The sequence below is a fragment of the Aquarana catesbeiana genome, linkage group LG04 (assembly GCF_042186555.1).
Source record: "Aquarana catesbeiana isolate 2022-GZ linkage group LG04, ASM4218655v1, whole genome shotgun sequence".
Taxonomy (NCBI): Eukaryota; Metazoa; Chordata; class Amphibia; order Anura; family Ranidae; genus Aquarana; species Aquarana catesbeiana.
In genome coordinates, this window is record NC_133327.1 from 336,585,891 (window position 1) to 336,600,935 (window position 15,045).

Consider the following 15,045-nt stretch of genomic DNA (forward strand, 5'->3'; position numbering starts at 1 on the left):
AAATAACAACTTTCAATTGCATACCTTCTCCATTCTCCTCATCCTTTTCATCGCCACTGACTTTACCCTCATCATTTTCCAAATTCAGGTCATCAGGAAGGTCCAGAGATTCCGGTTCCTGCTGAGTATCTTGCTTACCATGATAAGGATCCATCTCATTATCATCATATTCTCGCTAACATAAGGGCGACAAAAAATATACCAATTGTCCACAAGCAAAACATTTTAATTACAAAACAAATATGTGACAAACAAAAATAAACTTAAAGTGGTAGTAAACCGCTGAAAAAAAAAAAAGAAAAAACCCGCAAGACAAGGGCATAATGTGCTAGGATGCAATCCTAGCACATTATGAAATACTCACCTTAGAGCAAAGCCCCCGTAGTGGAGCTCGGTCACCACTGAGGGGGCTGACATGTTCCCCCTGGCGTTTCTGGGTTTGCGGGCTCCGGCACTGAGTGGTCGGACCAGCGATGACGTCACTCCTGTGCATGTGCATGGGAGCCCTCTGCTCCATTCCTTATTATAGGCTTACCTGTGGGTAAAAATCACCAAGCGGGGTATACAACCAATTTAACTACTTGCCGCCCACGCTATAGCCAACAGACAGCTACAGCGCCGGCCTTAATTACCGGGAGGACGTCCTCCCGAGCAAGCGCTGTCTGCGCAACCCTGCGGGTCGCACGCTCTGGGATTACGGAGTCTATGAGACTCGGCTGATCACAGATCCAAGTAAGGGGTTGATCCCGGTCCCTTACCACGTGATCAGCGGTCAGCCAATGATTGCTGATCACATTATGTAAACAGATGCTTGGTAATCCGTATTTTTTTTTTCCCTCATGCTATCAGCGTGAGTGGGAAAAAAAAAGCCGATCATCGGTTTCTGTCAGAGGGACATCGGTCCCTCACACAGAAAGCCGCGGCTGCATTTTCTCTGCCAACCAGTGTCAGCTGCCAGTGCCCACTGTGCCACCTATCAGTACCCACAGTGCCACCCACCAATGCCCCCTAATCAGTCCCACCTACCAGTGCTGCCCATCAGTGCCACTTTACCAGCGCCACCTCATCAGCGCCACCTATCAGTGCCCATCAGTGAAGGAGAAAAATTACCAGTTTTCAAAATTTTATAACAAAACTATGAAACAGTTTTGGGTTCAAAATTTTCGGTCCTTTTTTGTTTTATTTAAAAAATAAAAAACCCAGCAGCAATTAAATACCACCAAAAGAAAGCTTTATCTGTGTGAAAAAAATGATAAAAATTTAATTTGGGTAAACTGTAGCATGACCGCGTAATTGTCATTCAAAGAGCGACAGCGCTAAAAGCTGAAAATTGGTCTGGGCAGGAAGGGGGTTTAAGTGCCCAGTAAGCATGAGGATAAAAACCTCAAGACATGAAATATGAAAAAAAGCGTATCATCCTATACTGTGTACTTGCCACTCTCCAAAGCACCGAGTGACTTTCTCTGTTAACAAAATTCAAAGACAAATCGCGCTCCTCAAAATCAACTCTGTGCAAACATACAGAATATAAAGTGCTATACTGAAAACTAAAAGTAGCAAAATTAAGTGACTAGGAATAAAGTGCTTAGTGAAAATCCCACAAAAAGTGCCAGTGCAAATCAATAAGCAATTCATATACAAAAAATTTTCATTAAAATTCATGATTAAAAAAAATACATTGGTCCAAAAAATAAAGTGCAAATCACAAGTAACAATTCATGTATAGAAAAGTTCAACATAATCTTTAAGTGCTGGATTGCGATTCTCAAAAAAATGCTTGCTGTGATAAAAGAATCAAAAAAGTGACATGTGCCGGAAGATCCAGCTCTATGCATTTTGTCAGCAGACGTCATCAGGGGTTCTATGGACAGGGGTCCTACATCCTGACAACCTCAGACGTTTGCCGACGAAACAAGCCGGGCAGGATCTCTTCTGCACATGTCACTTACACTTTCTGGAACGCAGATGAAACGCAAAACCGGTGTTCCTTGACTTTTCATTGATGCTCATTTTCATTGTCTCAATGTAAGTGTAATTTTAACTTCATTGGAATTAAAGTTTTTTTTTTTTTTTTCAAATTATAATTTTATTCAAGTACAAGAGAGGGTACAGCTCCAACAAAATAACAAAAAAGATCATATATATATATATATATATATATATATATATATATATATATATATATATATATATATATATATATATATATATGATAATCTTTGAGGTCGCAGCCTCCAATAGTTCAATATCTTGAGATTAAGGCAACAATATTACCCACATATTAATTATTAATCAAAGATACAAAACAAATAAGCCTTATATGGTACGGAATATGAGTGAATAGGGCCAACCCCCCCTATTTTCCATTTTCATTTTAAGAATAAACAAAGTTAGGTGATATAATAAAGAAGAGAAAGAAAAGATAGAGAGTACTAGAGATAGGAAGATAAAGGAATTTTAGTAAGAAAGAAGGATAGGAGATAGGAAAGTGAAGGGTGTAGAAGAGTGAAAGGAGGGACGTGGGGGGGGGAGGGAGGAGGAAATAAGGGAGGGGTGGGGGGTCAGTGGGGAGAGGAGGCTCATGAAAGAGGAGTAGGCTCATAAAGGCAGCGAGCACGTATAGCACGGCCATCTGTACCCGCAAAACACGATCAGACAGACATGCTCCCTCCCAGGAGCGTCTGACCCTCATCTGAAAATATAAACATGTTCCACCTGGTCCATGTTTTGGTGAACAGTTCATTTTGGTGTCTGGCTGTCCGAATCAGATCCTCCATATTTTTGATATCCTCCACCTTTCTAATCCACGCGCCAACGGTCGGGAGCTGTGTAGACTTCCACAACAAGGGAATACACGCCTTGGCTGCATCCAGCAAGTGGCGTATCAGTGATTTTTTTATACACTTTACTAGATGAGTGGGCAGTGTGGAGCAGAAAGAAGGCCGGATCGTTCGAGATGGGGCGCTCAGTGAACTTCTGCATTGTAGTTTGGATGGTCTTCCAGAACCGCTCCAGCATGTGGCAGGTCCAAAAGATGTGGAGAATGGTACCACGGTCACTCTGGCATCTCCAGCATCGGTCCCAGGTAGATGGGAATATCCTATGTAATTTTGCAGGGTTATTGTACCACCTAGTGAACAGTTTATAGTTAGTCTCCTGCATTTTCGTGCATAACGAGGATCTATATGTGAAGTGGATGATATTCTGCTTTTGACGTGTCATGAATTTGCATTGCAAATCCCGTTCCCATGAATCTAAGCAATGTAGACTAAGGCTGTCTGGTGGTGTAATCAGTAATTGATATGTAGCGGATAAGGCATGAGGCATATTACCCTCTTCAGAGCAATAAGTTTCGTATGTAGTCAGAGTTTGGTCAAAGTTTCTGGGAGAAGGTAATGCTTTAAGGAAGTGGTTGAGTTGGAAAGCTCTCCAGGAATCTAAATGGAACGGGCCGGTTGGGCTCATAAGTTCGGATACGGTAGGTCACTGGTCGTTTAGGATAAAGTGAGAAGCCTGGAAATAATTTGAGTACCTCAAAGGATTGAAATATGGGGTCTGTATATCCTGGGGTGAACTCTGGTGTTCCTAAAATCGGACGGAGTGGGGACGCTAGTGATGTAAGACGGAAGCGTGTGAACAAAGACGAGCATGTGCGTGTGGTCACACCTATCAGGGGATGATTTTTTATGGTCCTTGGCAGTAAATCATAACACCAGGGTGCTCTGTTCAAGGGTATGTCACTTTGAGTCTGTTCCAGCTGAGTCCATAATTTGGTGGAGTGGTGTCGGTTCCAGTCTATAAGTCTGGTCAGATGGGCTGCGTAGTAATATTTGCGGAGGTCCGGAACCGCCAGTTCTCCGTATAATTTGGGTAGGGTAAGTAGACGTCTATTAAGTCTGGGCCTCTTATGAGCCCATATGAAATCAAAAAACAAAGCATTGGTCTGGTCAAAATAGGAGGAGGGGATTTGTATCGGCAGGGCTTGTAGCAGATATAAAAATTTGGGGAGGATACACATCTTAAGGATATTGCATCTACCGAACCACGAGTGTAAGCCTGTATGCCATTTGGTCAGTAGGGTTCGGACAGATGTCAATAACGGGGGGGGGGGGAAGTACAATGCGAATATCAGATATTTTGGGGGGGAATATGTGTACCCAAATACTTCAGGGCCGTGGTAGTCCATTTGAATATAAAACTATCTCTAAGGGATGTAAGTAGACGTGGATGTAAACCTATACCCATTGCTTCGGACTTGTTAAGGTTGATTTTCAGATTAGAAATACTACCGTAAGTTCTAAATTCTTGTAGGAGATTTGGAAGGAAGACCCCCAGGTTGGTAAGTGAGAACAACATGTCGTCCGCGTATGCGGCGACCTTCTGCTGGGAGTCCCCCATCATAACACCAGTTATGTCTGGATTGGATCGTATAGTACACAGAAAGGGTTCCAATGACAGGGCGAAAAGGAGCGGGGACAAAGGGCATCCCTGGCGTGTTCCGTTCTTAATAGCAAATGAATCAGACAGGACCCCGTTGGCTCGGACACGAGCTGTGGGGTCGGAGTAAAGTGAATTTATCCAATTAAGCATTGTGTTGCCCAAGCCTATGTGATTCAGAACGGAAATCATAAATTGCCAATTCACCCTGTCAAAGGCCTTCTCTGCGTCCACGCTTAAGAGAATACAGGGGGTCTTATTCTGGTTGACGACATGTATAAGGTTCAGAACTTTAATCGTGTAATCCCTTGCCTCCCTGGTTGGGACAAACCCCACTTGTTCCAGGTGGATCAGGGACGGAAGATATTGTTGGATCCTGGTGGCTAGTATTTTGGTAAAAATTTTTAGATCTACGTTGAGGAGTGAGATTGGCCTATAGCTCCCACAGGCCGTAGAATCCTTCCCATCCTTAAGGAGGAATGAAAGTTTTACATACCGTATTTCACCATGAGGAAATTCTTCACGTCTCACCCCCATGCCTAAGAGCTTACTAAAGATACAGAAATACCCTCTATGATGCGCTAAAGTTTCCAGGAATATTGAGGGAGGATTTAATACAGTTCCTATCTGAGGATTCACTTACCTTAAGCGTTATCTGACCTTCTTTGAGAAAAGGGATCAAATTTCTCTGGTAAGTGTGGTTTAAGCTCATCTGTTAGCATGGATTTGAGGTGTTTTTCTTCACCAGGAGACTAATTGATTCTTTCATTACTGGAAGTATTTTTGAAAATCACAATAAGCACTTTATTGAAGATGATGAACTTTCTATACATGCGATTTGCACTTTTTTTTTATCAATATATATTTTTTCACTCATGAATTTTAATGAAAACTTTTTGTATATGAATTGCTTATTGATTTTCACTGAGCACTTTATTCATAGTCACCTAATTTGAATGTTTGCACAGAGCTGATTAGGAGCAGTGCGATTTGCCCTTGAATTTTGTAAATTTTCACCAGCTTTGATAGCTGGAAGACAAAAAGCTCTTCTTTAACGGCTGCTGGCTTGTTTCTCTGTTACCAGCATGATTCCCTTCTAGCAACTTCTCCCATACCAAGAGTTCAAAAGGTGACAGGAAGGGAGCTTCAGCACTCAGCCAGTGATCCATATTTACTGCTATGATTATTATCTGTACAGTGTGAAGGAAGGGGGTCAGTCACTTCCCTCCAATCAAGACTCAGAGCTGCCAGCTTTTTAAAGACTTCAGATCCCCAACCCCTGCTTCTAGATCAAAGAAGAGATCCTTTCTTATTAGAGTTTTCAGAATGATCCGCAGATGAAATGGCTGTTTGAAATAGGATTTGTTTAATCCCTATGTATTGCCTAATGCTAGTCTCTTCACTGGGTATATGTAAGGGTTTACAACCACTTTAAAGGTAAATTTAAGTCAGGGAAAGAAAGACTGCTGTTGGGCACAGATAGAAGAGGTGTACCATGTTTTCTGTCAAAAACTTCTTTCCTTTAGCTAGTTTTTAAAAAAATTGACATAAAATATATTTACTCTATTTGCATTGCAGCGTATTCTACCTGCATCTTTCAGATCCCCAAGAGTAAAACCTACCGGTTAAATGGTGCATGTACGGGAGCTACATTATCACTGGTCACCCTACTGCCAAAAGAATTGTGCTAGTAGCAGAAGTTGTTCCAGCAGAGGTGACACTGGCCAGTGAACCCTCCTAATTTCAGTAAAAAAAAATAAAAAAAAAAATCTGATTTTCACTATATAGCAGAGGGAACTGAATTAAAATTCACGGAGCTCCAAACAGTAAAATGTACTTCCTGCGGAGGTCCGAATTGCATGTTTGTGCACAGCCCCCCCCCCCCCTTTATTTCACAATTCCGTTCTTAAATCGGTGTCCTCAATCCCCCTGCATACCACATTCCTACCTACACAGCAATGTCCTCTGGCCCCTCTTCACATCACAGACCCCTGCAGCTCTGGCCCCTCTTCACATCACAGACCCCTGCAGCTCTGGCCCCTCTTCACATCACAGACCCCTGCAGCTCTGGCCCCTCTTCACATCACAGACCCCTGCAGCTCTGGCCCCTCTTCACATCACAGACCCCTGCAGCTCTGGCCCCTCTTCACATCACAGACCCCTGCAGCTCTGGCCCCTCTTCACATCACAGACCCCTGCAGCTCTGGCCCCTCTTCACATCACAGACCCCTGCAGCTCTGGCCCCTCTTCACATCACAGACCCCTGCAGCTCTGGCCCCTCTTCACATCACAGACCCCTGCAGCTCTGGCCCCTCTTCACATCACAGACCCCTGCAGCTCTGGCCCCTCTTCACATCACAGACCCCTGCAGCTCTGGCCCCTCTTCACATCACAGACCCCTGCAGCTCTGGCCCCTCTTCACATCACAGACCCCTGCAGCTCTGGCCCCTCTTCACATCACAGACCCCTGCAGCTCTGGCCCCTCTTCACATCACAGACCCCTGCAGCTCTGGCCCCTCTTCACATCACAGACCCCTGCAGCTCTGGCCCCTCTTCACATCACAGACCCCTGCAGCTCTGGCCCCTCTTCGCATCACAGACCCCTGCAGCTCTGGCCACTCTTCACATCACAGACTCCTGCAGCTCTGGCCACTCTTCACATCACAGACCCCTGCAGCTCTGGCCACTCTTCACATCACAGACCCCTGCAGCTCTGGCCCCTCTTCACATCACAGACCCCTGCAGCTCTGGCCCCTCTGCACATCACAGACCCCTGCAGCTCTGGCCCCTCTGCACATCACAGACCCCTGCAGCTCTGGCCCCTCTTCACATTACAGACCCCTGCAGCTCTGACACCCTTTCACATGTATTGAATCATGGATAGTCCATAAAAGCAGCAAAGAGTTGCTTGAAGTTCAAGGGAGTGCAGGCGTACAGACTTTTCTCTACCAAGCACTGGATGTAGGGCAGAAGCTGTCAGCAATAACTTTTTATATTAACAAGCTGGTAATTGGTTGCTAGGACCACCCTGCATCCTAGTAAGCAATCCCCAGCTTGTTAATATAAAACGTTTTTTCTGCCAGCTTCCGTCCTTCATCCAGTTCTTCTGTGCTTCCCACTCTGTGTGCATAACTGTTCTGCCTCCCGCTCTCCGCTCTGATAGTGGCAGCAGGAAACTGCCTCCTAAATGGTAGAGCCGCGGTGGTCCCGATGGGACAGTGACTAATTCTGGCGCTGGACTGTGATCGGCCTTTTTGTGATGCCTGCTATATACCTCATCAATTTGTTCATGGATTTTATCCTTCTGGCCATCTTCAACCTGCTCCTCTTTAACTTCATCCTTAAAGTTCTTCTCGTCTTTATTTGAATTTCCAGCATCTTGGTTGTCATCCTTTGCAACCAGCTCAGACTCTCCCTTAAAAAAAAAAAAAAAAAAAAAAAAAACACATTTGAAAGAGGGATTAGAAACGGGTTTATAAAGAGGTGCATCTCTGATACAGACTACCGTTTAATCACAAAATAATGACTTCTGCACCATTACCAAGCAAAAAAATGTATTTATATCTTTGATATATTTTTACCGTGTCCATTCCCTGTCCCTGCTCTTCTGTCTTATCCTCCTCATCATTTTCCTCTTCATCATCTCCCCAGAGTCTTTCATCAAGCTTGTCTGCTTCTGCATCTCCAAGATCTCCCATCTGTTTATCCAAGTCTTCCTCATTGTCAGACTTTTCATCCTCCTCCTCCTCCTCTGTGAAGCAATTACAATATCAAGTTTAAAAGTGGTTGTAAATTTGACAAAAGAAATGAACAAAGCATATCCTTCCTTAATGTGTATTTTCCTCAATCAAAAGCACAGAGTGCGATTTCTATCTTTAATTTGGTTCCTCTGCTATCTGCGCGAGTCATTTCTGACAGGCTGTGCCGACTTCAAGGGATTGAAGGGGGATAGTGGAGGAGAGCGCCGGTGTTCTGACATATAGTGTCCTCCTATCAGATAGTGTCCGCCCCGTACTGCGCAGGCGCAGCGCCTGCGCAGTACGGAGCAGCAGGAGATGCCGAAAATGTCCGAAGTTGATCAGCTGACCATCAGCTGTACACGGCGCTCGGGCACCTGTTAGCGAAAGCAGTGTAAGAGGGCCCCTTGCGGGCTCGTTTCGCTCGCCACGCTTCGGGCACGGCCTCGCTGCGCTCGGCAACTATTTATTCTAACTCTATGTCCACTTGGATAGTAGGGAATGATCCTGGACATAGGGTAAGAATAAATGCGCAGGCGCCGTGTACAGCTGACGATCAGCTGTTGAACTTCGGAGACTTTCGGCGTCTCGTTTGTCCTCCGTACTGCGCCTGCGCAGTACAGGGCGGACACTTCTGGATAGGGGACTGTATTCGACAAGACACCGGCACAAAGCCTGAATCCAATGCACTGGAGTGGCACAGGTAACTGAAGCCCTGCTGAAAGGAATTCTGATGTTACTGATGTTACCTGTGCCACTCCAATGCATTGGATTCGGGGCCAAACTTTTATGTCCTTTCATGGGGAATGAGCACAAATCGGCAATTTAGAAGAAACTCTGCGTGGAGAGCCTGAGGAGCCATTTAAGCTTTGAAAGACCCGAGGCTGGGGTTAAGAGCCACAGGCACGCATGATCTCCTTAAATAAGAGATCTAAGGAGCTGGTAAGCAGAAGTATTTTTGTGGGTGGATGTACCTCTCTGTTGCACCCCATCACATCCCCCATATTGTTGCAGTTGCAGGTCACCATTCAGAAGATTGTTCTACTAAGTGGGCTTCTCTTCAATAGCCTATCGGAGTGGACTTGACTCTGTTGCTTGTGTATCTTGCTATACACTATATTTATTACATTTTACACTTAACACTGGAGATTGTATTTAAATGTTGATGTGATAACATATTGTATGAATTTTTTATATCTTCATTCGTGGAGTTATGATTCAAATTTTCATAATTTTTTAATAAATTTTTTGATCACTTATTACACAGCACAGCTTTTTTTCCTAAGATATTTGTAGTGTGTGTGTCTCACATTTTAGTTGCAGCTTTTTTCACTTTATATATGGTTTAATCTTTTATATATGATTTTTTGTGGGATAGCGCAATAAAATATTTTTCCTGTTTGTACTCTTTATGGAGGGATCGGGGGTCTAAAGATAATTAGCTAATAAAATTGGGGTGCAGAAAATGTAGTCTAATCTAGCGGAGCAATCATGTGGGTGTGAGTAAAAGGTGTAATTTTTTATGCCTATGTTATGAGCTCTCCATGTGTCAATGAGTTGGTGGTTGTGTAATATGCGGTTTAATGTTTTAGGAAAGGCTTTGGAAGAGGGTACAGCTCTACTCCTATCTAAGGTTTAATGTGCGGCTAAATTGAAGTCTCCGCCTACAATCAGGTGGGGGGAGGAGTATTTTATCTAATGTGTCGAAGAATTTTGTAAAAAAGGATGTGTGAGCTTCATTAGGTGCATATAAGGATGCAATTGTGACAATACGTTCTCCTATAGAGCCTTTTACTATCAGAAAGCGACTTTCTGGGTCTTTGAAGAGGCTGTGGGTTTTGAATACTACTATGTTTTTAATAAAAATAGCTGTTCCTCTTGTCTTAGAATTGAATGTTGTATAATAGAATTGACCATATATTTTATCAAAAAATTTGGGGTGCTTGTTTGTTGCAAAATGAGTTTCTTGCACCAATATTATGTCAGCCCTGAGCCTTTTATAATGGCGGAAGGCTTTTCTCCTTTTATGCCATTGGCATTGTGGGAGATTACTTAGATGGATGCGCTGGCATGATAGATATTGATACCAGTTAGTAATTGTTAAAGCATGAAAAATGAAGATAAAATATGGTGATAGATTAGCAACACACCATGCACTCCAATAAGTAATTGTACTGTGAATACCAAACTTGAAGAAACATATGATAAACATATGTCAATTTTAAGCATAAAGTCTTTACCAAACTAGTTTCTCAACAATCTATTTTTTATGTGAGACTTGAGTATATTAAAACCCAATAAAATAAACCGTAACATCATTATTTCAAAATTTATGGGGTAACTAAACATGTTACCTAACTTGCCATAAAAATGGAAGGCTTGAGTAAAAAATAACAAGGGGTCAAGCTGAAAAAAAAAAACAGTTTGACTTAAAAACAAGAACCTTTGGACTAAGATGTCCCAGAACTCACTTCAGGAGTCTGGTCAAATTGGGCTGCTATGAGTAGGATCAAAAGCACCAAAACACATGCTGTAAGATCCATACCTAAACTCCAAAAGTGAGAGGGGGATAATCAAGCGGAGGGACTAAGCAATTCTCCATTTTATTATCTGTAAAAAATTAGCGTGCATGCGTTATTCCAACTTTTACTAAGCAACATATATATATCAAAAGAAAGGATTTATCACACGCCCCATAGTGTGGCGAGTATTACCTTGTGGCCGGGAGAAAAAAAAAAAAAAAAGAAAAAAAACAAAAGTCTCATCTTTTTTCTTCTTTCCCTGCTTGAGGTGTCTTTGAAGGTTCGTCATGTCCCATAGATAAACTAGAAAGGTTATGCGAGTTTGAGGAGTCTTTCCTTGATTAGCGAATCGCATAGATGAAATAGAACGTTGAAGTTTGTTAAGTGCGAATTTTATGGGTTGGCATAATGCAAAAGTAAACTAGAGTTTTAATGCCAGACAGTAGCATTCAACCAGGAAAAGCAAAACAAAGTTGAAGCAAAAAAGAATAGACTTGATAGATGCGACTGTCATGAATTTGCATAGCTCATAGATGGAGTGAAGAGATTAAACTCATTTAAAGCTTCTATAATGGTCTAGCAAATCGTGTAGCTGAAAAGGAAGATAATGAACTTGTATGAAGCATCTTTCCTTTTTTTTTTTCTTTTCCCCCTCTTGGGTTAGAAAATTGTAAAGATGATGTAACCCATATAAAATTACTTGAGACGTCTTTCAAGTGATACCAAAATCGCATATGAATGAAGAGAGTCTAAATAGGTTCAAAGCTTTTCTTACTAGGATCAGTAAAACACAAAAAGAAAAAAGAAAATGAACAAGCTTGCTTAAAAGGGACTTTCATGGGTTGGCGAATCGCATAGATGATCTCATCATTCTTTGGTCGCGACTTGAAGAGGGAGTGGCCCAAATGGGTGATGAGTGTGGTGTAGATGGAGGTCTGGGGTTTACTCCCGGGTCAAGCAATCCTAATTTGATCATGAGTGCTTTGCCTCCTGCGACATTTACAACAGAATATATGGTTCCATTATGAGGAACAATTAGTCTGAGCAGAAATCCCCACCTGTATCTGATTTGAGAAGATTGCAGGATTGATGTTATTTCCCTCATCTTGCGCCTTCTTTCAAGGGTGGCCTGTGAGATGTCAGGGTATATTTGAATCCTTGATCCATGTAACTCAATGTTGTGCGAGTTTCTGGAGGCCCTTAATATATTCTCCTTTGCGATAAAGTCCTTCATACATAGGATAATGTCACGGGGTGGCTTGTCTTCAGGAGGTTTGGGACGCAGGGCCCTGTGAATCCTATCACATGTGAAGGATTGTGGTGGGGTGTCTGGGAGGAGAGATTGGAACAGTTTTGAGACAGCAGGCATTAAATCTGTTACAGATTCTGGAACACTGAGGATTCTTAAATTGTTCCTTCGATTTCTGTTATCCAAATCTTCCACTTGTGCTTGGAGATCGGAATGGTTTTCAGCTAATAGCTCAAAATCCTCTTTCAGATCGTTGTGGGCTAAGGATAACTCATCATATGTTTTGTCTCTAACATGTCGGTGCGCCCTCCCAGGGAAGCTATCTCCTGCTGTAGTATGCTAGTGGATGCTTTTAGTTCTGAGTGAAATTTGTTTGCCAGCTTGTCATACATAATAGTGAGGCTAGCATCCAGATCAGCTTTAGTGAGTTGTGAGGGGAACTCACTTACTTGTTTGGAGGAGATTGTTCCCTGAGAGGTAAATGAAGTAGCTGGAGAGGTCTGTGGAGAGGGACGGGCGCCATCTTGGGACATCTTGCCTTTCACCTTGGAGCGAAGTAAAATGCTGGTTTGAGAGAATTAAGACCGGCGACCACGCGTCCTATAGTTTCCAGGCATGCACGGAGGTATCCTGCAGGGGTGTTGATGATTTTCGGGTGGTTTGTCTGTGTTTAAGCCCTGTGGATTAGCCTTATTCCTCTGTGACCGGCAGAGCTGTTACAGAGAGCTGCTGTCCTGCATCGCACTGCGCATGCACCCCTCCAGACGATGTGTGCCTCTTCCCTCTATTCAGGTCTCAGGTTACACCCGGCTCTCCTCTCTAAGTTGTCAAGTGTGACACAAGATTCCTGCCCTCTGCCTCTGGAGTCTCAGAAAAATGGTGTAAATTGTTGACTTCACCTAGCTACCGCCCGCCGTATAGACAAATGACGGCAGGCGGGAACCTCTTATTGTGTGGCGACGTCTTATGAAGTAGCTCCAGTCGCAGCTCTTTACCCATGTGATCAGCTGTGTTTAATCACAGCTGATCACCTGTAAACATGCCGTTTATCCGCTCTCCTCACGGACAGTGTGAGGAGAGGAGAGCAGATCAGCGGCATCTCCTCACAGGGGAGACTTGTATAGATAACCAGGGCACTGATCATCAGTGAAGCACCAGCAGTGATGTCAATCTGTGCTCATCATGAATGCCAGTCAGTGTTGCCTTTGAGTGTCCATCCATGCCACCCATCAGTGCCGCAAATTACTGCTTCATCAGTGTCCTTCCCTGCCAGCCTATCAGCGCCCATCAGTGAAGGAGAAAAAATACTTCTTTACAAAATTTTCTGACAATAACTTTTTTTTCAAAACGTCTCGGTCTTTTATAGCAAAAGATAAAAAACCCAGCAGTGATTAAATACCACCAAAAGAAAGCTCTATTTGTGTGAAAAAAATTATAAAAATTTCATTTGGGTACAGTGTTGCATGAACACGCAATTGTCCAAGTGTGACATCGCTGAAGTTGAAAATTGGCCTAGGCAGGAAGGGGGGGTAAAAGTGCCCTGTATAAAAGCGGTTAAACAGATGTAGAGAAGAAATGGTTCTCAATAGACAGGTACAACAGTTGTGTTAAAAATAGCAGCAGTGTGTTTAAAAAAAGCCATGCAATGGAGCTTCCTCCGGACACTAGTAGCCCCCTGGACTACTGGATTACAGATGAGCTTATGTTCAATCTACTTCTTGTGAGTGATTTTATTTACCTTGCCATTAAAACCCTGATTTTAATACTGCACTTAGCTGACGCTTCCTGTGTTCTCCCTTTCTGTATAAAGAGTTGTCTCTCTCTGAGGACAGCAGCCACCTTTACTACTCCACCATCCCTTTCCATGGACTGATGAACTGTTTATAGATTGTATACAAGTGATTCATCCTTAGTTTCAGTCAAACGGTCCTTTGCGCTAACAGTTATTGATATCATTGTTATTTTGATTTATTCAAACTGATCCATGATCCCTGGTATGCGATAAATAGGCCCAACACCTTACTATGAGAAATATCCCTATATCATGCTGATTGCACCACCATGCTTCACAGTGTACTGTGGCTTGAATTCAGCGTTTGGGGGTTGTCTGACAAACTGTCTGCAGCCCCTAGACCCAAAAAGAACAATCTTGTTTTCATCAGTCCATAAGATGTTGCACCATTTCTCTTTATGCCAGTCAATGTGTTCTTTGTCAAATTGTAACCTCTTCAGCACATGTTGTTTCTTCAACAATGGGACTTTGCGGGAGCTTCTTGCCAAGAGCTTGGCTTCACATAAGTGTCTAATTGTTACAGTACTCACAGGAAACTTTATACCTTCTTTGATCACCCTGGAGCTGATCATTGGTTGAGACTTTGCCATTTTAGCTATTCGTCGAACCATTTCAATGGCAGTTTTCCGCTTTCTTCCATGTCTTTCAGGTTTTGGTTTTCATTTTAAAGCATTTGAGATCATTTTGGCCGAGCAGCCTATCAGTTTCTGAACTTCTTTATATGTTTTCCCCTCTCCAATCAACCTTTTAATCAAAGTATGCTGTTCTTTTGAACAATGTCTGGAATGACCCATTTTACTATGCATTAAGGTGAAAAACCTCCAGTCATGCAGCAGCCCGCCCCCCTTTTACTTACCTGAGCCCCGTAATTCCCACAACGGGAACAAGGAAACCCACTCTGGCTAGTGTCTCATGCTCTGATTGGATATACTCATAGCAGTGCAGCCATTGGCTCCCACTGCTGTCAATCAAATCCAATGACGCGGGCGCTGGGGCGTCAATAGACGCAGCAGCAGGATTTGGAAGCGTGCCCCCATAGGTGTCTCGAAGGAGAGTGCTTCTCCGACGGGGCACTCGAGAAGAGGAGGAGCCACTGGCACCACTGAGGGACTCCAGAAGAGGAGAAATGGGGCCACTCTGTGCAAAACTGCACAGAGGCCTTAGTAACCCTTTAAGCTCACATCACTTGATACAATCCAATTGAATCTCCCTTAGCTCTAACAATAACTGAAGTACAAGGGCCTGCCTGACTTGACACAAATTGAATAGATTAGGCAGGTCTTAACTTTATATTTGCCAAAACTAAGT

The 15,045-nt window shown here is 43.2% G+C and overlaps 1 protein-coding gene across 1 annotated transcript in view; it reads right to left on the reverse strand.

Annotated features, from left to right (window-relative positions):
- Positions 1-15,045, reverse strand: part of MDN1 (midasin AAA ATPase 1) — a 455,945-nt gene that overhangs the window by 48,651 nt on the left and 392,249 nt on the right. The window contains 3 exon segments of the mRNA XM_073628928.1: positions 25-175; positions 7,712-7,852; positions 8,019-8,188. Of these exon segments, the coding sequence (XP_073485029.1) occupies positions 25-175; positions 7,712-7,852; positions 8,019-8,188 (462 nt within the window).